Source organism: Panthera pardus, unplaced genomic scaffold (assembly GCF_024362965.1).
Source record: "Panthera pardus isolate Hobbes unplaced genomic scaffold, ASM2436296v1 HiC_scaffold_1, whole genome shotgun sequence".
NCBI lineage: Eukaryota > Metazoa > Chordata > Mammalia > Carnivora > Felidae > Panthera > Panthera pardus.
The window spans coordinates 72,242,999-72,267,132 of record NW_026526654.1 but is presented as its reverse complement, the minus strand read 5'-3'; the positions used below and the strand labels follow the sequence as shown (position 1 = coordinate 72,267,132).

The window sequence follows — 24,134 nt, the reverse complement described above, 5'->3', positions numbered from 1 at the left end:
CCAACGGATGAAAGCCCAAATTGCGGTTTATTATAAAGCCGTTGCAAGGAAATTTAATTTTTAAAAGAGCTTTTACATCCCAATAAACAAAGACTGTAGCTCCAGATGAGATGGCCTTTGTTTTTGCTTTCCTGGCCCTCTCAAATTATGTCCTAGGGAAAGGGCCTCTCTGCCCTTGGGTTGTATTTGTAAGGCTCAAGTGCCCTCTGGAGGCAGAAATAATCTCATGCTACATAAAACATTTATGCCCTGGTGTGGGTGTGGGTGTGTATGTGGTGCTGTGTGTGTGGAGGTGTATTTGTGTGGTGTGTGGTATTGGGGGGGGGTGTATGTGAGTGTGTGGTCTGTGTGTGTTGGTGTGCATCTGTATTTGGTATGTGGTGTTATGTGTGGTATGGTGTGTGGTGTGTAAATGTACATCCCCACCCAAGACTACAACTGATTGGCATCTGATCTGGGGGTTCCCCCCTACCTCCACCTCCCGCTCTAGGCCCCCAGTCCAAGCCACCATCGTCCTGGGCTTTGACCATTTTAAGTCACCTAACGGGCCCCCTTCCTGTCACTCTCACTCTCCCGCAATTTCTTCCCTACCCAGCCACCAAAGCGATCATTAATAACTTAATTCAGACCACCTTTTTCACCTGTTTCAAATCCTGAACTGGCTTCCCATTGCACTTTGACTATTTTTCCCCCAGAGGGTAAGATTTCCCTTCATTGTCACATCAGTCTGACAAATAAACCTAACACAGCCCGGAACACTGAGCAGGTCAAGCGCCAACGCAGAGGCCTGCCAATAGCAGGAGAGAGGAATCCAGTCTGTCTCCACGTCCCCAGCCTGGAAAGATAATTCTATTGGACAAGAGCGAGGGCAGCTGACAAACACAGTAATGCGCTCTGTAGACATTTCGAGCGGAGGAATAGAAAAGCTTCCCAGGCGATTCTGTGCAGGGCAAGGAAATGGGTCTAAGTGCCCTGAATGCCCAGCTCTTGCCTATGGCTCCCACCTCCTGCCCCAACTCTCTCCTCCCCTCACTCGCTGCATGCCAGCAACTTGGGCCTGTTCTTCACAGGCACAACACAGCTTTGCTCTAGGATGTTTAGCTTTGGCACGGAATATCCTTTTACCTGGAACATTCTTCTCGAAGGTTGTCCCATGATTGCCTCCTTCACCTCTTTCCAACTTCACTCAACAGCCACCTTGTCAGTAGCGCCGCATCGACTGAAGCCAGTCTTCCCACTCCAGCATGTTCCCACTCCATCACGTTGCCCGGTTTCACTGCCTTCCTAGTGCTCATCACCTTCTGAAACGATCTCTTTTCGTCCACTCGACACATTCACTGAGTGCCTACAGTAGGCTCTGCCTCATGCGGTGGGGCTCCATCAGGGCCAAACAGAGAAGCCCTGCCTCTTGGAGTGTACACATCTTGTAACCCTTTTGTTTACTTATTTATTGTCAGCCTCCCCCACTAGAATATAAGCTGACAGCAGAGACCCTGGGCCGCCTTGTTCAGCGATTTATTCTTAGAGTCTAAAACTGCCTAGCACGTCATTCATGGTCAATCAATATGGGTTGAAGGAATAAAATGTTTAGATTTTTATTAGGGTACACGGACAACATTTTAAATTCCTATCATTGTGGCAAATTTAATTCATTCAGTTAGTATTTAACTATAAAAATAAGACAGGGACACCTCGGTTAAGTGTCTGTTGATTTTGGCTCAGGTCATGATCCCACAGTTCATGAGTTTGAGCCCCGGACCGGATTCTGTGCTGACAGCACAGAGTCTGGGATTCCCTCCGTCTCCCTCTGCCTCTCCCCTTGCTTGTGCGTGCCCTAACTTGCACTCTCTCTAAATAAACAAACATTTAAAAAATAAGGCAAACAAGAAACCTAAGAAACCAACAACCTATAATAATTGTTAGCACTTACTGACCACTTACTATGTGTCGGGCACTGTAGCAAGTGCTTTATATTTTTTGCCTCATCTTACCTTCACAAAATTCCACTACACAGCTAGGATTGTTCTCCCCTTTTGCAAGATGAGGAATTTGGGGCTTAAAGAAGCTGTCCACCATCACAAAGCCGTCGAATGAGAGCCAGTCTTCAAGGACAGAACAGTCTGGCTCCATAGTCCATGACTTCAACCTCCTCTCTGCTCTACACCGTCCACATTTACATCACAAAGAATGTCTATTCACTGGCTCCCTCTACCACCCTCTGAATAAACTCAACACGCTTAGCAGGGCATATGGGACCCTCGGAGATCAGCCCTGCTCCTTGCTAGCCTCTTCTGTTACCCTCACCTCCTATTCTGCACTGAACCACTGGGGCTCCTAGACTGCCATGCTCTTTCTCCTTTCTTTTCTTATAATTGTATGGTTTGTTCCTTCCTTTGAAACTCCTACTCATAACTCCTTCTCATACTTTAAGACTCAGCCATTACCTCCTCCAAATATGGCCTTCCTGGTTCCCTGGGCTTGGTTATGTGCCCTTTCCCTGTTGTTCCCTGGCATTCTGAACATGCCTCTACAACACTCAGCCTTCCCTCGCTGCAGTCCCAGCTATTTGGGAGATGAAGCTTCCCTCTTTGCCTCTAAATTTTCAGTGCTTAGCACAAAGCTTGGAACAGAGATGTTGGCTAAATGCTTTGAATGATGGTTATTCATTTGGGGATTGGCTGAATGCCATGTTTACATGGCAGGGAAAGAATCCTATTATAAAGAGAGGGTTAGGGGCGCCTGGGTGGCTCAGTTGGTTGAGCGTCTGACTTCAGCTTAGGCCATGATCTCATGATTCGTGAGTTCGAGCCCCACGTCGGGCTCTGCGCTGACAGCTCAGGGCCTGGAGCCTGCTTCGGATTCTGTGTCTCCCTTTCTCTCTCTGCCCCTCCCCCACTCACATTCTGTCTCCCTTTGTCTCTCAAAAATAAATAAATGTTAAAAAAATTTTTTTAAAAGAGAGGGTTAGAACGTGACACGTGGAAGTCTTCATTGGTGAGATCACATGGGCATTGGGGATAGTGGGGATGGGGTAGTACACAGAGCATCAGTGGTAGAACCATATCTCTCCCTCATTCTCACCCCAGAAGGTTTATTCTAATCATCCAGCTGGTAAAATAGATGCTGGGATTTTCCCCTCATGCCATCTGACTCCAGAGCCTCCAATAATCTCTAGGCTATGTTGCCTCAAATATACTGGGCCTTCCAAAGAATGGGTACATCCCTTTATTTATCCTTTCAGTGGTTGTATCTGTTTTCCCAGAACAATTTTCTAAAAGCACTTTTTATTTTCGCTTTTTAAATTAAATTTAAAAAAAAATCGAACCCAGGCATCTTTTTCTCCTCCTCCTTGTCCTCATCGTCCTCCTCTTCCTTCTTTCTCCTCCTCCTCGCCCTCCTCCTCTTCCCTCTCCCTCTCCTTCTTCTTCTTTAAAGTTTATTTATTTATTTTGAGCGAGAAAGAGAGCCCACGCACATATGAGTGGGGGAGGGGAAGAGAGAGAGAATCCCAAGCAGGCTCCACACCACCAGCACGGAGCTGGGGTGGGCCTGGAACCCACAATCTCTGAGGTCATGACCTGAGCCAAAGTCAGATGCTTCACCAGCTGAGCCACCCAGGTGCCCCTAAAAGCACTTTTTAAATGTTTACAAATGACAAAGTGTCTAGTGATGGGTGCACAGAAAGATGAAATGATTTACCCGAGTGTATACACTACTGATAATAGAGCAATTTGCCTCTAGACTCTTAGACTATCTTGTCTTAAAAACAACTCAGCCATTCATTCAATTACTCATTCTACAAATATTTATCGAGTGCCACAGCATGCCGGCTATTGTTCTAGACCAGCAATGTTCAATAAAACTGTCAGTGATATTGAAATGTTCCTTATCTATCTTGCCCAATATAGAGGCCACTAGGCACATGTGGGTATTAAGTACTTCAATGTGGCGGGTGCGACTGAGGCCATGAATTTACTTTATTTCATTGTGAGTTCAAGTTAAGTAGCCACATGTAGTGACAGGGTGCCGAAAGGGACAGTATCATTCTAGATGCTAGAGAAATCAGTTAAAAGCAAAGATCCTTGATCTTGCCGAGTTTACATTTTGGGGTGAGGGTAGAGGTGAGAGGGAAAGAGAAAGACAGTGAACAAGAGACATAATAAATAAGCATATACAGTGCAGTATGGAGGAGCTGGCTTGCATTTTAAAGCAGAGTGGTCACATCAGTCTTAGAACTTTCTGATCCTTTGGTTAGGATAATTAGGTGTGATCCAATTTCAGCTCCAATTTCTCTCCTTCTCTCCTCCCCTTCCTCTTCAGAGTTCAGCTCCCCAAAGATGAGGCAGGAAGGCGACAGAAAAGGCAGGCTTGTCTTTTGAACTGGCCTTGCTCTGGGTCCAGCTGATGCTGCTGATCTCTGCCCGGGTGAGGGCCCTTCAGGGAAAGTGGGGTGGGGTTCTCTAGGGGATAGTGTGCAGGTTTTGTCTGGCCCCCTCCATGGTGGAGCACCCCCTCAGACAAGGGCGGCCATACTTCCCTTCTGCTGCCATTAGCCTACCCCCAACGCCTCCTTCAGGTGATGTATTACCTCCTTTGGCTCCCTGGGCAGCCTTTCTGTAACCATATTCTCCTTCATATGCAGCCAGGGGAATGGCTGAGAGCCCCGATGTCCTTCACCAGGCCACTATCCCTGCAAACCAGCTGGCCAAGCCTCCCTACCTTCAGAAATCTATGAGAAATAGGCATCAGTCCTTATGTCTGTGAGACTTGTACACTCCTGCTGCCCGAGGACACACGGCAAGCCCTTCCGAGACTCCCTCATCATGCTCACCTCTGCTTGGACAGTAACTGCACCATGGAGGGTACAGACTTGACGGCTCACAAGCCACCAGCTGGGGAGAGAACTAAATATATTCCCTTCCATTTTTTAAAATGTTATTTACTGTTTTTTAAATCTATCTGTCTATCTATCTATCTATTTAGAGAGAGTGAGAGATGAGAGAGCATAGGAGAGGGGCAGGGAGAAAGAGGGAGACAGGGAATCCCAAGCAGGCTCTGCACTATCAGCATAGTGCCTGACCCAGGGCTTGATCTCACAAACCATGAGATCAAGACCTGAGCAGAAAGCAAGCGTTGGATGCTTAGCCAATTGAGCCACCCAGGTGCCCCGATTCCCTTCAAACTAACTGGCTGGCTCAGTTGTTTAAGCGTCTGACTCTTGATTTAGGCTCAGGTCATGATCTCATGGTTCATGAGTTTGAGCCCTGCATCGGGCTCTGCGTTGACGGGGCAGAACCTGCTCGGGATTCTCTCTCTCCCCTTCCTCCCCTGCTTGTGCACTCCATCTCTCAAAATAAATAAATAAACTTAAAACAACTTAAAAAAATTACTATTGAAGTGTAGTTGACATACGGTGTTATACTAGTTTCAGAGGTACAGCATAGTGATTTGACAATGCTATGCCTCACACAACACTCAAGTGTTGTCACCGTCTGTCACCATACAACGTTATTACAACATTATTGACTCTATTCCCTATGCTGTACTTTTCATCTCTGTGGCTTATTGATCTGATAACTGGAAGTTTGCACTTCTCAATCTATTCCTCCCACCCCTCCCTGCAATCTTTTGGCAACCCACATGATTTTGTGAGGGGAAGGACAGGCATCTCGACAAGCACCCTGCACTCTCCCTGCACCTCTCAGTTTGTCTAGGACTAATGACAAACATGTCCCTGCCACCCAATCCATTTCTCCCCTGGTTCAGACTGTGACAGTGGAGCCTGGACAAGGACAGCTGGGCTGATGTGTGAGAAGGCAGTGGGTCGTGCCACCTCTCGGTCAACCCTACGAGGAGGCGGTGCTATTCACTCATCATGGCTCTGTCTAGAAGGCATGAGGCTTAGCACCTCTTCTTAGAGTCTTAGCACCAGTTTAGGACAAGAGGAATCAGCCTTCTCTTACTCTTCCTGATGTTAAATCACAAGTGTAACTTGTAACAATATATTAAGTGATCAGTTGATACAACATCCCTGGCACTATAATATAAAGACTTCTTTTTAAAAAAAGTTTATTTACTTGTTTTTGAGACAGAGAGAGAGAAAGGCAGAGAGAATCCCAAGCTGGCTCCGCACTAAACCACCCAGGTGCTCCTAAAGCTTTCCTTTTTTAAGGGGCACCTGGGTGGTTCAGTCGGTTAAGCATCCGACTCCTGACTTCCGCTCAGGTCATGATCTTCTAACTGGGAGATCGAGCCCCACGTTGGGCTCTTTGCTGACAGCACAGAACCTGCTTGGCATTCTCCCACTCACTCTCTCTCTTTTTCTCAAAAGTAAACATTAAAAAAAGATTATTGTTCGTTCTGGCTCTCAAGCCATATTTTATTCTTACTATTTTCAAAAATGGTTATGATCTGACATCTAAATGAAAGTATCAGTGAAGAATGTGTAGGTGCCTCTAAGAGTTAGTAACTACATACTTCCCATGTCTAAAACAAATTAGCCTATAGAAAAGTATCCATTGCAGATAGGCCCATTTGTGGGGAAAGAAGATCCCAGACACTTACAATGTTCATCGTGGTAAATTGTATGACAGTGATGCAATCCAACAAATTTATTGCAACGATTCATTTTTTTAAAACAATTTTTTTAACGTTTATTTATTTTTGAGACAGAGAGAGACAGAGCATGAACGGGGGAGGGTCAGAGAGAGAGGGAGACACAGAATCTGAAACAGGCTCCAGGCTCTGAGCAGTCAGCACAGAGCCCGACGCGGGGCTCAAACTCACATACCGCGAGATCGTGACCTGAGTCGAAGTCGGACGCTTAACCGACTGAGCCACCCAGGCGCCCCTGCAACGATTCATTTTGACGAGAGTGCCTTAAAACCCACCATGGGCAAAGCCCAGGCCAAGTGAGGAATAAGTTACAGTTCTCGTGCCTTAGCAGGGGACACTAAGTAGATTCCACTACAGGGGCCCTCAGGGCTCAGCAGGTGGCTCCTCCCACCCATCCGGCTGAATCTTCCAGCACCTCTCAGAGCCAGACTGCAATTCTCCAAATGAGTTGTGTTGCTTCCTGCTTTGCTGCCTTTGGACACGCAGTCTCCTCTGTTAAACACACACACACACACACACACACACATCCAACAAGCCCCAACTGGAATCATTTGCCCCCCAGGACAGCAAACTGAGACTTAATCACAGTCTCAGCTTATCCCAGGAATGTGACCTTTCAACAGTCAATATGAAATTTGACTAGCAATATGAAATCAGCACTAGCAAGGTGATGTCTCCATGTTAAACCCTACTGTTCCATTTCCCCATAGAAGAAGATTACCTGGGCTGAAACAATCCTTTCTTTTCTTTTGCAAGTAACTTCTTGCGACACCTTTCTTCCTATAGAAACCTTCCATTTTGCACAATTCCTCGGAACTCTCCTCTACTTGCCAGATGGAATGCTGCCTGATTCGTGAATTACTTAAAGCCAATTAGGTCTTCAGATTCACTTGGTTGAATTTCGTTTTGTAACACCTCTGATGGGAATGCTCAGCCTGTCTGAAGTGGACATGTGTCATGTTCGCTGGCTGCTTGGCATTGTTTTATTTATTTTTATTTTTTAATATAATTTATTGTCAAATTGGCTAACATGCAGTGTGTACAGTGTGCTCCTGGCTTCGGGAGTAGATTCCCATGATTCATTGCTTACAGACAACACCCAGTGCTCATCCCAACAAGTGTCCTCCTCAATGCCCATCACCCATATTCCCCTGTGCCCCCCCCATCCACCCTCAGTTGGTTCTCTGTATTTAAGAGTCTCTTATGGTTTGCCTCTCTTCCTCTCTTGTTTGCAACTATTTTTTTCCCCTTCCCTTCCCCCCATGGTCTTCTGTTAAGTTTCTCAAGATCCACATGAGTGAAAACACACGATATCTGCCCTTCTCTGACTCATTTCACTCAGCATAATACCCTCCAGTTCCATCCACGTTGCTGCAAATGGCAGGATTTCATTCTTTCTCATTTGCTTGGCATTGTTTTAAAGCCCTGTCTACATTCAGGGAGTTTCCTGCCAAGTGACTCCTTCCTCTTCAAGACAAGCCAGAAGTCTCGTGTTCCCAGCCCCCTTTGCAGGTCCGGGTACAGGCACGTGACTCAGGTTCCACCCATCAGCTGCATCTATGTGATTTATCAATTTGGAAATGAGCTAGGCAAGGTGATGGACATGGTGTGGCAGTGACCTGTCAGGCAAAACTGGCGGCAAAGGTGCCCAGCAATAGTTCCCACGCAGAGGCCCTGGCACAAAAGGGACAGTGGTACAGACTACAACATCTAGAAGCTCTGAAGGAGGTGCACCGCAGTTTCCACGGTGGAACACTTCTGCAGTGTGTTCTGGGATTTGTTTCAAGAAGTTCTTCAGGGTACTCCATCTTCTCATCCAGAGATGGTGAAAGTCACCCAGCATCCTTTTTTTTCGTTTTTGTCTTTTTTTTTTTTTTTTGAGACAGAGTACATGTGCATACGTGTGCAAGTGGGGGAAGGGCAGAGAGAGAGAGGGAGACAGGATCCAAAGTACTCTGACAGCAGAGAGCCCAATGTGGGGCTCAAACTCACCCAACTGTGAGATCATGACCTGAGCCAAAGTCCCACGCTCGCCCAGGCGCCCCCACCCAGTATCCTTTTAATAAATTGTTCCTGTGCTCCAGAGCTGGCTTCTGTTGATGGCAACTAAGAGTTCTGAGTGACATATCAACAGGCTTTCCTCCTAAGGGGCCATTTGTCTTTCAAAACCCACCCTGACATGGGGGGCCCCTGGGGGCCTCCCCTGAAACCCTCTTTTCCATCATTTATTCCCTTCTCTGGGATGCCGTGCTGCCCACACCCCTCTCGCTGCATATCCCCCCCAAATTCTGTGTTCCTTCCTCCTCTCCTTGGATGGAGGTTTCTCTGAGGCTAGCAATTGTCTCTTTAATTTCTGTATTTCCAGCACTTAGTGTGGGTTGACACAGAGCCAATCAGTGCTAAATGAACATTTGTTACTGATAGGAAGCAGTGAATGGATTTGTTTGGGAGAACTAGGGATCATGAAAAGGCTTTTGAGGTGCCTGTGTCTAGTACAGGTCTTGGTAAATAGCAGGGGGGGGGGGTTCAACAGGTGGAAATTGTTGGGACTGTCCAATTGCAGCCCATGGGAACATACAGTGTGCTCTTTAAAAATTATTATATCCCTAAGCAGTTCCCCATATGCTTACTATGCTTTGGGGGAGATTCCTGATTACCTAATAGAAATCTGCCCTCCCCTTCCCACCTGGGTCTGCAGCGATGATGTTTCAGGCAAGGTGGGCCTCTCACACAGTCCCAAGTGGTTAAGTCATCATTGGTCAAAAAAAGGGGTCGACCAACCAAAGCCTGCTAGCCAGATCTGGCCTGCCATTTCTTTTTGTATGGCCTGAACCGTACAAAATGTTTTTTAAAGTTTTAAAGTTGAAAAGAAGCAAAATAAAATAATATTTTGTGACAGGTAAAATTACATGAAATTCAAATTTCAATGCTCATAAAGTTCTTCTCTGACTTATTTGGCTTAGCATGGTACGCTCTAGCTGTATCCACATCATCGCAAATGGCAAGATCTCATTCTTTTCGATGGCTGAGTAATATTCCATTGTATATATATACCACTTCTTTATCCATTCATCAGTCGATGGACATTTAGGCTCTTTCCATAGTTTGCCTATTGATAGCGCCGCTATAAACACCAAGGTGCCTGGAGCCCTTCGAATCTCTCTTTTTGTATCCTTCGGGTAAGTAAAGAGTGGTGCAATTGCTGAGTATTAGGAGGTCACTTGTTGTGATGAGCACTGGATGTTGTACGTAAGTGATGAACCACTAAATTCTGCTCCTGAAGCCAATACTGCACTGTATGTTAACTAGAATTTAAATAAAAACTGGAAAAGAAAAATAAAAACTTTAAAAAAGTTCTATTGGAACACAACCTACTTACCTCTTTACCATGTCTGTGGCTGCTTTTGTTTACAACTGCAGAGTTGAATAGATGTGACAGGGATTGCATGCCCTGCAAAAATACTTACTGAAATATTTACCGGCTGGTTGGTCCTTTTCAGAAGTTTGCTTGCTGACCCCTGTTCTAAACCCATATGGTAACTCCATTCTCTTCCCAGTGTTTATGTTTGGGCAAGCATGAGACTCAGTTCTGGGCTAATACAAGGGGAAGCTTAACAGGGGAACTCCGGGAAGGATTTTTTGTGTGATAAAAAGGATATGGAGAAGGCTTCCTTCCTGCCCTTGTGTGTTGCATGTGAAGGTGTAATAGAGCTATGGCAGCCACTTTGTGATCATGAGGGCCACTTTGTGATCATGAGTCAAGAGAATCACAGAGAAGCTGACCGAGATACTTTTGAGCCATTAAATTAACCAACTCTGGAACTTCCTATTTCTAGATTTCTTTTTATATGCAAAATAAATATATTAATAGTAGTTGGGCGTTCTTTTACTTGTGGCCAAATATACCCTAAAACATATGATTTAAGAAAATTATTTTTTAAATTATGTCATAGTATTTCCTCTTATTGATGATCCATTGAATCGTATCCATTTATGGGCATTTATCCTAAGTCTTTGCTATTATAAATTATGCCTTTAAAAATATTTATGTGACAAATTCAAATCTAAGACTCGTGAAATATACATCTCAGGTGATTTTCTTTCTTTCTTTCTTTCTTTCTTTCTTTCTTTCTTTCTTTCTTTCTTATACCCTTAAAAGCTGTCAAGGAAAAGACAAAAGAAATTCCCCCACCCTTAAAATATTGTCTTAACAAAATCTTTCATGGGATACAAAGTACCCTCTTATTCCACATAGATGAAAAAATCCAAATCCATGTTTTTTTGCAAATACAAACTCTACTTGATTCCAAAAAAGATTTGAGAGAGTCTTCAGTAAATGTTACATCAGCAGCCAACCGTATTCAATGGGATTTGTGTAATGGGAGTTGTGTAACCAAAGCATTTTTTCTTCTTTCTCATTAATTAAAAGTACCCTTGAATCAGAGATGATTTACATTTTTGAATTATTTGCAACTCCAATGAACACTTTGTTCAAACACATCCACATGGTATTAGGGCCAAAACGCTGTAAATAATGAAATTATTTCTCCTTTTGGTATCATTAACTAGTGTATTGTGAAATACTGTTGAAATAGCAAAGTCTCCCTTCTCCACGTTAGCCACTCTGTCCCCTCACCTCTGACTTGCGTTACACCTGCCCCCTCAGCACACTGTCAGCTGCACTAATGCCCCTGGATTACACAATCCCCAGCGCAGCAAACAACCACCGGAGCAAAGGGGTCAGTGCACCGACTTGCTTGTTGTTTGGAACCCAGATCTGAGATGCCACTGGGTGAACCTACCTATATTGACAGCAGGGATGCAAGAATCTAAAGTCCTTGTTCTCAAGAGGCCATCGGATTCCTGGGGAATTACCCTCAGAACAAAGTTCGCGCACTTTCATGATTTAATGCCAAGCAGGTGATTTTTTTCCAATCAGTTGTCTCTCAGCTTCTGTGAGCTGTTAAGCTTTTCAACACCTTGTAATTGTGCCTCTATTCCTAAAGCAAAGGTAACAGAAGGAGCCACTCCTGTGAGGGATTTTCAGCTGCGGAGGTGATTTTATACAATATCATGCAGGGAGACTTATTTCAGGAGAAAGAACTGGTTCCTGAAACCCTCTGGCTTTTAAGAGGAAGCCTTCTGGGAGGTATTACTGTGGAGGGTCACAGTTACGAACATCAACTTCAGATTGGACAGAACTTTGTGGAGTCCCAGCTCTTTCATTAGTACCTATATAAATTTGGGCAAGTGTTGAGCCTCACTTTCCTTCACGAGCATCATTGGTGCCAGCCACGGGGTAAGGCACCAGGATACAGCAAGGAAGACAACAGGGCAGAGGCTATCGGATGAGAGTTTGTGCAAAAAAGGTAACTTCGTAAATTAGGGGTTAAAATGTTGCACAAATGTTTCCTGGTTGTTTCTCTTAAATTCACGGGAATAAATGGAAGCTAAGGTTGTTGAGGAGAGGTGAGGGAGAGAAGAAATGTAGCAGGAGTGAGGAGAGCCTGGAATAGCCTTTGTAAGAGAAGAAGGGGCTCAAGGGAGACAGGACAGAGCATGAGACTGGCTGGGCGCTCAGCAAGGGTGCATGCGGTGAACTGGAGAAGCCTCTGCCCTCACGGTGGATTGCCCCAGCAGGCTCCCAAAACAGCAGTGGCCCACGTGGTGGACTGTTCCTCCAGGATCACAGAGATCAGAGGCCGTGACGCTGTCGCGTGAAGGCCGGGGTTTGAAAAGGTTAAATGGCTCATTAAAAGTCATACAGATTTTTACCCAAGTATGCTGGCTCCAAGTTCAGTGCTTTTTCCAATCTGTAACTGTGGATCTGGATCTGCCCTTAATTAGGGTTCCTTTGGACCTCATTCTAGTTTGCAAAAGCCACTGGACCAGGGGATACTGAAAGTCCCTTAGTCCTATGGGGTGTTCTAACTGCAGGTTCTGCTCCTTAGTCTGCTTCCCACCAGTTATGTCACAAGCCACTTTGGACAAGTATTTCAAACTCCCTGGCTTGTTTCTATAATTGCATTCTGTTTCAGAAGTTTGACTTCTAAAGTGCTGATTCTGTGAAAAGTCAGATTTGTGCTGTTTTGAGGAGTGCCCCCATTGATCAGGGGTCTGGTACCTTCATGGCACCACCTACCACAGGAAGGTCTAGTCCCTCCTGCATTCACCTTAAGCACTAACACAAGTCACGTGGAATATTTGAGTCCCTGCCTCCTGCCCCCATCACTTTAACTTACATTGGCATTAGCCACATGCCACATCCAAACAGGGCAAACACAGATTGTAAAAGAAAAAGACAGCATGGTTTAAGGAGGAAAACAGTGTAGAAAATGAGAATAAATGCATGAACACCGAACCAAAGGAATAGGAAGGCTATGACCGAGTTACACTCAGCAGCTGGAAGCAACGCTAGACCAAGTTGTTTCCAATGGAGCAGGTGTTCGCTCTTTGGTTTAGGACACTAGAGAAAATTCCTTTACTCCCAGTATAAAAGATTCCTTGAATAGTGCTTTTTCATAAAATGTCGGAGAGCCATAGAAATAGCCTGTAATTCATTAGAACTAAAAGATCAGAGAGGCCGACTGACAGCTAGCTTTCATCGGTGGGTGTACTTTCTCCAATGTCATTGGTGAAAGTGGAATTCCGTGCGGTAGGCAGAATGGGAAAAACTGTGTGTGTGTGTTTATGGCAGTAAACGAATGTGTTTTTATCACTACAGTTTCCAGTACTTTTGTACTCAATTATAGTTTTTATTTATTTATTTATTTTTCAATTATAGTTTAAAATCGAGGCCTTGAGTCCCACCAAGGTAACCCAGCCTAAAGACTCAGTGGGTCCTCCTAACTCCTGACACCCCCAGCCCCCGCCCCGAGGGCTAACTGGGGTCTTGCCTCTCACGAGGGCCCCGGGAACCTGGAAGAAGAAAGGCAACCGGGACTCGGAGACCGCTGCCCGCCCGCTCCCGCGCTCCCGGCGCCGGGGACCCGCGAGCTGCGCGGCCCGAGCGCGCCCGCCTCCGCCGCGGACTTCCGCTTCCCCCGCCCCCCGCCGCCGCCGTCTCCGCCGCCGCCGCCGCCGGGGCGCTCCTGGGCCCGCGGGGTCTCCGCCCCGTGTGCTCCCGCGCGGGAGGGCGGGGCGGAGGGCCGGCCTGCGGCCGCCGCGAGTGTTAAGCGGCCGCCCCGAGCCGCGGAGGCAGAGCCGGGAGCCAGCGGCGGAGCCCGAGCACAACGCGGCCAGCCGGCGCGGCGGTGAGCGCAGCCCCGGCCGGCGCTCCGGGCTGCAGGGAGCCCGCGGGGAGGAGGGAGCGGGACGCGGGCGGGCCTCCGCGCCCGGGCGGCGTGACCTTCCCCGGCAGCCGGGCAGGGCTCAGGGGTCCGCGGCCCTGCGCGCCGCACACGTGCCCAGGGACCCGCGGGAGCTGCCGGCCGGGGCTCGCCGGAGACTCGCGGGCTCCGCGGCCTCCTCCCCGCGGTGCTCACCTGCTGGGAACGTTGCCCCCTTTGCTCCCTCCGAGTGTCATCAGGCCTCCGGGCGCCGCGCCGTCGGTGCTCCAGCCCGGGGTGGGGGTTGGGGTGGGGGACGGAGGCGCTTATGAATGGGAGACTCCTGCAGGTTGTTGGGGGCAGAGTCAGCGAACGCTGAAGCTGGGGAGAGAAAGTTGGGAGCGGTCTCCCTGAGCTGCCCCTGTGCCCGCCAGGACCCCGAGCCCCGGAGCAGGAGCGCCTGCCTGGCCGGCGTCCCAGCGGCCGGACGGGTGGGCATCGCAGCGCCAGGTGCCCCGGCTCTGGTGACCCGGCGGGCGGGCGGCCTCCTCTCGCGCCAGCTTTGGCCCGAGGCTGGAGTCTTTCCTCAGTGCGCGGAGTTACCTGGCGGAGAACGCGACCTCAGAGGATTCTCCCGACCGAGAAATTAATTTCCCCAGGGAACGAGAGAAGGCCTGTTTGGCTCTGTTTGTCTCTCCTGGAGTCGGGCTCGCGTGTCCTTTGCAGGAGGGGTAAAGGGACGCTGAAAGGATTCAGCTTTTCAACAGGCTCAGGAATGAGTCTTGCCTCCCTCGGGCCGAGCCGTATGTCCTCTTCAAGACTTCTGGAAGCCTTCTTAAGTTACACAATAATTTAAGTCTGTTGCCCACGCGTTCTGAGTTGGTCTGTTCCCATCACTGTTTAGTGTCCTAATCTAGAAGTCGTTATTTGTAGGATTCAACGTGTTTAAGTTTGGCTTACCTGCAGGGGTTGAATTCACACTGATGACACAGTACGGTCTATGCCTGCCTTTCTTTGTGAATTAAGAAATGTCCACACCCAAATAATTGACCACTCTGAGAAGCCACGTTGGTTGGGCCCTGTGTGACTCTTTTCTCCATGTGCTTCCATTTTTCCTCTAAAACGCAGGGTTCAGTGTTTATTTTTTTCCTTTTTGGTCAGGTTGGAATACTGTGGAATTAAATACTGGTTGGTAAGCACAGACCCAAAAGGCAAGACTTGAGTTGAGTCCACTGACTACTTATAAAACCTTGGAAAAGCCCTTGCTTACTGGCCTCAGTTTTCCATCTGGAAAAGGAGGAGATTGGATTAGGACCCTGATATCCTTCTCGAGGTACCGGATGGCCACCACCTTACCAGCTTTATTTTTTTTCTTAACTAATCCCTATGCCTAATGTGGGGCTTGAACTCGAGACCCTGAGATCAAGAGTCCCCTGCTCCACGGACTGAGCCAGCCAGGCTCCTCCCACTTCATGAGCTTTAGTTATTGATCCTGCCTCTGCAGTCCTGTCAACACAAAACCCATGTCTTGTCTAACTTAGTTGCTTTTTCAAGTCCAGTACTGTGCTTTTGTGGTTGCAGTTTTTGGTAAAGAAATCAAGATTCTTAGTGTCTGGTCATTGGCAACATGCTCCAAGTGGCTAAACTTGTGAGTGGATAAAATTCTTTTCTGCTGATGTTTAGGCTGACATTGGCCTTCATTAATGATCCAGCTGGCCCACCACCCTCTGAGAGGTGGCCTGATGAGCACAAAGGTCTTTAGTGTGATGAATAAAAATTGTTCTTTGTTATTCACAGATAAGTCACTTACATGGTTTGAAAACCACACAGAATTGGTTGCTGAGTTGGTTATCTTAATACTCAGTCAATGAGCCACCTTTCCTTTTTTTAATCCCTATTTATAAAGTCCCTCCCTCTGCAATAGGTGATTTTTGTGTAAAGGCAGAGGAGTAAACTCTAGTCCTCCCAAACTTCTTGGGATCTAGCACAAGCCTGCTGAATCATGATCATTAGCACAGAGGCCTGGGTAACTGAGTATTAAGTGCCCCAGTGATTCTTATCAAGCAAATTGAGCACACAATTGACCAGGTGTTACTTTTCAAAATGTGGTTGGGGGCTCAGTCATTATCAGCCTCATCTCGCAGCTCGTCATGACTGGTAAGGTTTCTGGTCCCACGTGAGGCCTATCTCATCAGAATCTAGTTTCACGAGGTCCCCAGGTGATTTGTGTATCCGTTTATGGTTGAGAAACTCTGGAAGGGACTATGATGATCATGTTTGGTGCTATGCTTCATAGCTCTAAGAACACCTGTCCCATGTCACTATTTGTGATTGCCTTTGTATTATAATACTTCTATTACTCACTTTTTATATGTGGGGACCCCTAGCTTTAGGGGCCCAAGGGGCCACACTGCAGGTGGCAGAGCAGGCGTTCAGACCCAGGCATGTGTCACCCTGCGGTGCTCCTAACCCATTCCTTTACAGACCTACCGTTTCGTGACTTCCTTTTAGGGACCCAACACAGGCTGCTGTCTGAATTTAGAGCTGACCCTAGTGGACTGATAGCTCCACTTAGGGCTCTGAAAAACTAGTTCAATGTGGCTTGGGTGTCTGTAGTATTTGGCATTAATTTGTAGGCTTTTCAGAAAGGTCGGTTGAAATGCCCCTCCCCCCACCCCTGCCACCAGTGGCTATAGCATTGATACTCCATTTTTTGACTTGTGAGTTTTTTATGAGGAGGTGGTGGGTGGGGAGAAGGGGAGGCCAATTTCTAAGCTGCACTGACACTTTTGACTGCCTTTCTTTGGAGAAATGTAGAGCTGATCTCCTGGCTCCCAGAAGTTGAGGTCCCAGTAGATGGTGAGCTGCAGAGGCCCCACTGACGGAGAGCTCTTGTCTCCTCTCAGGGATATGAGACACCCATCATAAGCTCCAGAGAGTTGCCTTCTACGGAGCCCAGCAGAGGAGTGGGCAAACATGAAGTCCAGTCCTGCCATCCAAGCTGCCATTGACCTTACAGCGGGGGCCGCAGGTAATTCCAGGGGAAACCTCATCCTCTATTCCTCAAGTACCTGCTACGAGTGAGCTCCGGTGAAAGGGCGAAGAAAAGATTACCTTTGTCACTCCAGAAGCAACATGCTTTCGCCTTGGAGTGGATCCATTTAACGGATGTGTAATACTGTGTTCCAAGAACGGCCGAAGGTAGAGTAGTTCCCTTACAGTAAAACTTTGAGTCAGGGTGCAGAGTGGGAATGTCCTCAGTTTACAGCCAGAAACCCTCACAGCTCAAAGCTGAAGTCACTTGTCCATTGTCACACGGCTGGGATATGCAGGTGATATGGGATTTTACTCCAAGCCTGGCAATCAATCTGCAGAGCTCTTGTAGTCCCAGATCACACTGTGCCACCTCTCCAGGGAAATCCCAGTTACTGCCCTTATTATTGCCAACGACAGGAAGGAGGACACCCTTTAGAAATGTCTTTGGTAAATGAGACTGATATTTGATGGTTTCTGCAGCCCTAAAAGGAAAGGAGGGGCCCTAGGATTTGCCAGGGAATGGTGGGCTGGACTGGGGCCGAGCCCCAGAGTTGACTGCAGCCCCATAGGGCACAAGTACTCTTGGGCTGTGCCTGTAACACACAAGCCACTCTCTAGAAAGATTACCTTTGCTCAGCCTGAGGTCGGTAATTGGAAGTGCATGCGTAGTAACTTGGTTCTCTAGGTTCCTGTGTTATTTTAGGGGCAGAGAAGTGCTGGGATGCTATTTCCCAGATGAGAACCCTGGTTTACCCTTGCCCCTTGTACTGATTCTTCTAATGGGTCGCAGCTCCTGGGAGTGGAGAGGCCAAGAGGGGTGGGTTGCCCATTGTCCTCTTATCCAGTGGGACCTCCTGGCTCAACACACCAAGTGGGCTGCCACCTGTCATCCTGTCATTCCCTTAATTGTGAAGAAAGTCACAGTTCTGATGAACCAAGGGTCGACCAAGGTAGGCTAACGAGGAAGGCTATAGACCGTGCATTATAGACACTAGTAAGTGCAGGCACCAGCTTCCAGGTTAGAGACCCCAGGAGGGTCCTGGTCCAGGAGTAGGGGAAACTAAGGGCTGCCTAGGTTTTGCCCCACTGGCCTCTTGGCTGCTGAGTGCCTTTGGGTCGGTCCCTTACCCGACTGCAACCCTTGACCACATGTTCCATCCCCCACGCCACACCCCGTGCCACATTGGGAAGGCACCATGGGAACAGTGGACCCATTTGCCTACCTCTGGCACCCTCTTAACAGTCCTGTGAATGCTCTGGGCTCAGTTTTTGTCTCTGTCATAGGAGGGTATTTAACCACATGAAAAATTCTCAGCTTTTGGAATTAAATGTCCCTCAGTCAGTCTATCAAAGATGTAGAATCTGCTGTGATAGGATTTTCTTTTTCCTATGAAGGCTTTTCTGTGTAGACAGGTGTTTGGGTGCCACATTTATAATTTACAGTACATTTTTAAAAAATTTCTTTAAAGTTTATTTATTTTTGAGATAGAGACAGAGCATGAACGGGGAGGGTCAGAGAGAGAGGGAGACGCAGAATCTGAAACAGGCTCCAGGCTCTGAGCAGTCAGCACAGAGCCCGACGTGGGGCTTGAACTCATGGACAGTGAGATCGTGACCTGAGCTGAAGTCGGACGCTCAACCGACTGAGCCACCCAGGCGCCCCCCCCCCCTTTTTTTTTAAATTTTTTTTAAAGTTTATTTTTGAGACAGAGACAGAGCATGAACGGGGGAGGGTCAGAGAGAGAGGACAGTACATTTTAAAGATCTAAGTTGCAAGGGTATTGTTGGGAGTCTAGCGTGTAAGGCACTTGCTGGTGGACATGCTTTGTTTTTAATCATAGTATTAACATGTTTTGGGCCCTTACGTGTATGGCATTTAATTATCCTGATGACTAGGTAGGATTTCTTCCTGCACTGGTAACACAGGGTCACCCCTCACTGATGTAGACTGCCCTGTATTTACCTTTGGAGGACAACAGGCTTCTTTGCAGGGGTCTGTGCTTCTAAGCCAGCAGTGCTGGCAGAGGAGGCTCCTGTTAGTGATCTGGGAACTCCCTCTGCTGGGAGGTACGTGCAGTGCCAGCAGGAGGCCACAGCCCCACTTTGGAGGGGTCTCAGTCTCCCAGTGATGGAGCTAGAAGGGCCTTTAGAAGAGACCATTGGTTCTAACGCTCACTGTATATGTAGAAAAGAGACCCAGAGAGGGACAGTGGATTTGGTCATGATTGCACAGCTAGATGGTGTCAAGACAGCGCTAGGACCTTGGATGCTTGGTTCCTTGACAGCCCTATTGTCTTTGTTTTAATACTATGTAATGGGCCAACAGCACTCCTGGGGGTGGAGGTTAGTCTGGAGCCTTTGCCGCCCGGCTCTCTGGACCAGGACATCGGGCCATCGTGGTCTGAGGTGATCTAGGTGTAGCATACATGTGTTCTTCTCTGTGTCCCTCCTTTTCGCTGAAACAGACCTCTCCCATCTGGCAGGTTTTGGGTCCAGCTCATCTACTGTCAAGTGCTGGGAAGCTGTCACTGCCTGTCAGAAGCTAGTATAGGAGAAATTCCAGGAAGGAACCAAGAACTCTAAGCAGCTAGGGTGGGGGAGGGTCTGGAGAAGATAGTTAAGTAATTGGATGATGTTGAAATGAGGCAGTGTGGAGCTCAAAAGTTAAATTGCCTTAAAGGGTAACCTTGGTCTCCTTTTAAGAATTAGCAGTTTGATGATGATAAAATAACACCCCCTCCCCCCCGCCCCCCTTGACTGCTCTATTCCTGTATGCCTTAACTAGTGTAGTTTGGGAATGTGACATTTTCGATCATTGGCATTTATCCTCTCAAATGCCAAAATTAAAAATAAGCCAGAAGCCTTTTTTCCTTATTGAAATATGGTTAACATCTATTAATTTCAGGGGTGCAGCATAGTGATTTGACAGTTGTATAGTGTGCACCATACGTGTGGTCAGCTTCTGTCCCCATACAAAGTTGTTAAAATATTATGGACTGTAATTTTCATCTCCATGACTTATACCTGGAAGTTTGTATCTCTCGGTCCCCTTACCTGTTTCGTCCACCCACCTCCCCTCTGGCAACCACCAGTTTGTTCTCTGTATTTAAGAGTGTTTGTATGTTCTTTAGATTCCACATATAAGTGAAATCACGTGGTATTTGTCTTTCTCTGACTATAATTTCACTTAATATAATACCCTCTAGGTCTATCCATGTTGTCGCAAATGGGACGATCTCCTCTTTTATGGCTAATATTCCATTGCATGTGTGTATATATATGTGTGTGGTTGTGTGTGTGTGTATATAGGTAATTCACCCATTTTTACTGTAGAAAGAAACATAGGTAAAAGGATTACTTCACCGAGTCCTGCCATTCATAATTAGTTCACACCGAGTATGTATCTTTCCATATTTCTGTGGACATACACATGTATAAGTACTTGTACAAAGATAGGAACATACTATGAATATCTTGGTGTCAGTTTAAACCTGTATCTTATTGTATGTGCACATAGGTCTGTACGATTAAGACTGCATTCCTTCTGCTGTAGGGATACACCAAAATTTCTTTAATTACTTGTCACTGGACATTTTTGTTTCACGAATATTTACACATTGTAAACTCCCCTAAAACAGTATCTTTGTGGCATAATTATTTCCTTAGGACAAAGTCCTAGAAATGGAATTGCAGGGTTTAAGAGATTATGAGCATTTGTAAGGCTTTATAACCTCTTTGGTGTGTGTCTGTTTTCTCTCTTCCAAACAATTTCCTCTCTGCGGTGAATCCCCAGTCTACAGCTTTCTGCCCAGGTGAAGACAACCCGAACACCCCACTGACACTTGTGTTCAGTCCGTCAGCCTTCAGGTAGTTGAGCAGCCGACACATGACCTGGAATGCAGATATGTTGTTCTCTTGACACCACAGGGGCAATATGGAATATCCTTCTCTTGAGGGATATTTTCACCGAAGATCCAGATGGGTGCAATCCCTCTGCCATATCTGAGAATCTGTTCTGGCTCACGGGCTATTTTACTTATTTATTTTTACTTTTTTTAAATCTTTATTTTTGAGAGAGAGAAAGAGAGAGAGACAGCACAAGCGGGGGGAGGGGCAGAGAGAGAGGGAGACACAGAACTGGAAACAGGCTCCAGCCTCCAAGCTGTCAGCAGAGAGCCTGACGTGGGGCTAGAACTCACAGACCGCGAGATCATGACTGGAGCCAAAGTCCGAGGCTTAACCGACTGATCACCCAGGCGCCCCTCAAGGGCTATTTTATTTTTAAACTTATGGAAAATTTTATCTTCCTTGGATTTTTGTTTTGCCATGGAATCCAATTCTTCAGGTACTCATGGTTCCCATAATTTCTGATTCATTTGCTTTTTCAACAACTTCAGGTGTAATCTCATCTTGTTTCTATTATGATTCCAAATTCTGGAAAAAAGTTGTGGTCTGGAATTGTTCTGTCCAAATAATCTGTGTGCAAGCCTGCTTATGTCCCAGTCTCCAGTCTAAGGGTCTGACGCTCCTTGTGCAATAATGTGCCTTGGGACGTCTGGAGCATGTTTGGGGGCCTACGCAGCCACAAACCCTGCAGAGATGAGCATCAGACTTGAGCTGGAGGCACACAGACTCACCTGTCTCTGGACGAGGTGTCCTCAGAAGGTGGCTCATATGTGTAAAAGTCATTTTTCCAAGGTAGCTGATTTCTAAAAACAATTGCCTAACTCAAAAGCTGGGGCCCAGAATGCGCAAGGGAGCGGGGTGGGGGTGGAGACCGGGCGCTGCGGGGGGCCACGCCCCCTTCACCCTGGCTGGCCCCTACCGTGCGAGACCAGCGCTGCCTTCCCGGTCCTGGCCCGGGAACCGCGGCTGCCCGCTGCGTGGGCCTGCGCATCATGGTGGCACCCGGCAGCAGAAGAGGAAGAGGCCGCGGCGGAAGGCGTCGGCGCGGTCGGCAGCTGGGTGGAGCTGTAGCGAGAAGGCCAGCTCTTCCGGCCCTGGCAGCCCCGCCTCCCACCTTGCTTGGGAACTGCCGGCTGCCACGTGGGCCCTGCCTCCACGAAGCCTAACTCAGGCGGCCGCCACTGGCCGCCACCATGGAGCCTGAGGGGCCACCTTTATCGCCTTCTCTTTTCCTCTTCATCTGCCAGTGGGCGCTTGGGTTTTCCATATCTTGGCTATTCTAATAATGCAGGGAACCTAGGGGTGTAATGTATCTTTTTGAATTAGTGTTTTTGGTTTTCCTGGGTAAATACCCAGTAATGGAACGAATGGATCACGTGGTATTTATGTTTTTAACTTTTTGAGGAACCCACCAACATGCTTTTTTCCCTTGTGGCTGCACTGATGTACATTCCCACTAATAGTGTTTAAGAGTTTCTTCTTCTCTACATCCTTGCCAACGCTGGTTATTTCTTGTCTTTTTGATTCTACCCATTCTGATAGGTATTAGGTCATATCTCGTTGTGGTTTGGATTTGCTTTTCCCTGATTAGTGATGCTGAGCATCTTCATGGATCTGTTGGCCATTTAGATATGTTTAGAAAAATGTATATTCAGGTCCACTGCCCTTTTTTGTTTTTAATGTTAGAGCGAGCGCGAGAGAGAGACAGAGCGTGAGTGGGGGAGGGCCAGAGAGAAAGACACAGAATCTGAAGCAGGCTCTAGGCTCTGAGCTATCAGCACAGAGCCAGATGCAGGGCTCAACCCCAAGAACCCTGGAGGTCATGACCTGAGCCGCTTAACAGACTGAGCCACCCAGATGCCCCCCCCCCCATTTTTTAAATTTGATTGGTTTTTTTTTTGATGTTGAGTTATAGAAGTTCTTTATGTATTTTGAATATCAACTCCCTATCAATATCATTTGCAAATATTGTATTCTCTTCCATTTAGTAGGTTTTTTGTTTTATTGATGGTTTCCTTCACTGTGCAGAAGCTTTTTTATTGTAGTGTGGTCCCAATAGTTTATTTTTACTTTTGTTTCCCTTGCCTTAGGAGACCTATCTAGAAAAATGTTGCTATGACCAGTGTCAAAGGACTTACTGCCTATGTTTTCTTCCAGAAGTTTTATGTTCTCAGGTCTCACATTTAGGTCTTTAATCCGTTTTTTGTTTATGGTGGAAGAGTTTATTTTTGTGTATGGTGGAAGAAAGTAGTCCATTTTCATTCTTTTGCATATAGCCATCCCTTTCCCAGCACCATTTATAGAAGAGTCTTTCTTTTCCCTATTGTATATTCTTCCCTTCTTTGTCACTGAGTAATTGACTCTATAAGTGTGGGTTTGTTTCTGGGCTCTCTCTTCTGTTCCATTAATCTATGTGTCTACTTTTGTGCCAGTACCATACTGTTTTGATTATTACAGCTTTGTAGTATATCTTTTTTTAAAAGAAAAGGTTTAATATAAAGATTCAAGATTCACATTAATACATATGATAAAATTAAATACCTTCTTGATAAGAGTTCAAGTTTCGCATTTTTTTTCTATTTATCCTGCCATATTTTTCCTGTGCTTTTTTTTTTATTACTTTAACCCCACCTCTGTCTATAGTTCAGAAAGTCTACTTCTACAGAAGCTATGATGATTAACATTAATTTTAATATACTCTTTAACTTTCCCAACATCTGGGTAGTATCTATAACATGCTTTTCCCCTACTTCCCAACTACTTTAGCTGTCCATCCTCCTAGGTAGAAATGTGACATTTTATTTTCCAGTTTTCCTTGTTTACTTTTGGTGTGGGAAGAAGATAATGTATATTGTGTGTATTTATAGTCACCCTAGATTGAAAGAATTGTTGGAGTATATACTTTAGCAAAGGGGGGGGATGCAAGAAATAAACTTTGTGGATGCTTTGGTATCAAAACATGTTCTTGTTTTACCTTCAACGTCAAATGCCAGTTTGGCTGGGTATGGCATTCTAGGTTTAAAGCCTTTTGCCTGAAGAACTTTTATGATCTTGCTCTGTTTACTTCTAGCATCCAGAGTATCCAATAAGTCTGCCATCAGTCTGATTCTTGTTCCTCTGTACGTTCTCTCTTTCTGTAAGCCTTTATGATTTTTTCTTTATCATTGGAATTCCAAGATTTCACCGAGATGTGTCTAGGAGCAAGTCTGTTTTTGTCAGTCTTACTAGCTACTTGGAAAGCACTGATCCTCTCAAAACTTGAATCTTTCTTTACCTCTGGAAAGTTTTCTTTAATTATTTCCTTAATTA

The 24,134-nt window shown here is 46.5% G+C and overlaps 1 protein-coding gene and 1 pseudogene across 4 annotated transcripts in view; one reads left to right on the top strand and one right to left on the bottom strand.

The window, feature by feature from the left end:
• The window catches only part of SLC25A15 (solute carrier family 25 member 15), a 62,220-nt gene that overhangs the window by 11,649 nt on the left and 26,437 nt on the right, over nt 1–24,134 (top strand). For 2 of the 4 annotated variants that reach the window (XM_053900005.1, XM_019447672.2), the window contains exon 2: nt 16,790–16,914. In XM_053900005.1, coding sequence (XP_053755980.1) covers nt 16,860–16,914 — 55 coding nt within the window. In that variant the 5' untranslated portion in view covers nt 16,790–16,859. The other 2 variants (XM_019447671.2, XM_019447673.2) reach the window with 2 other exon arrangements.
• LOC128776550 (programmed cell death protein 2-like) lies at nt 20,616–23,923 on the bottom strand (annotated as a pseudogene).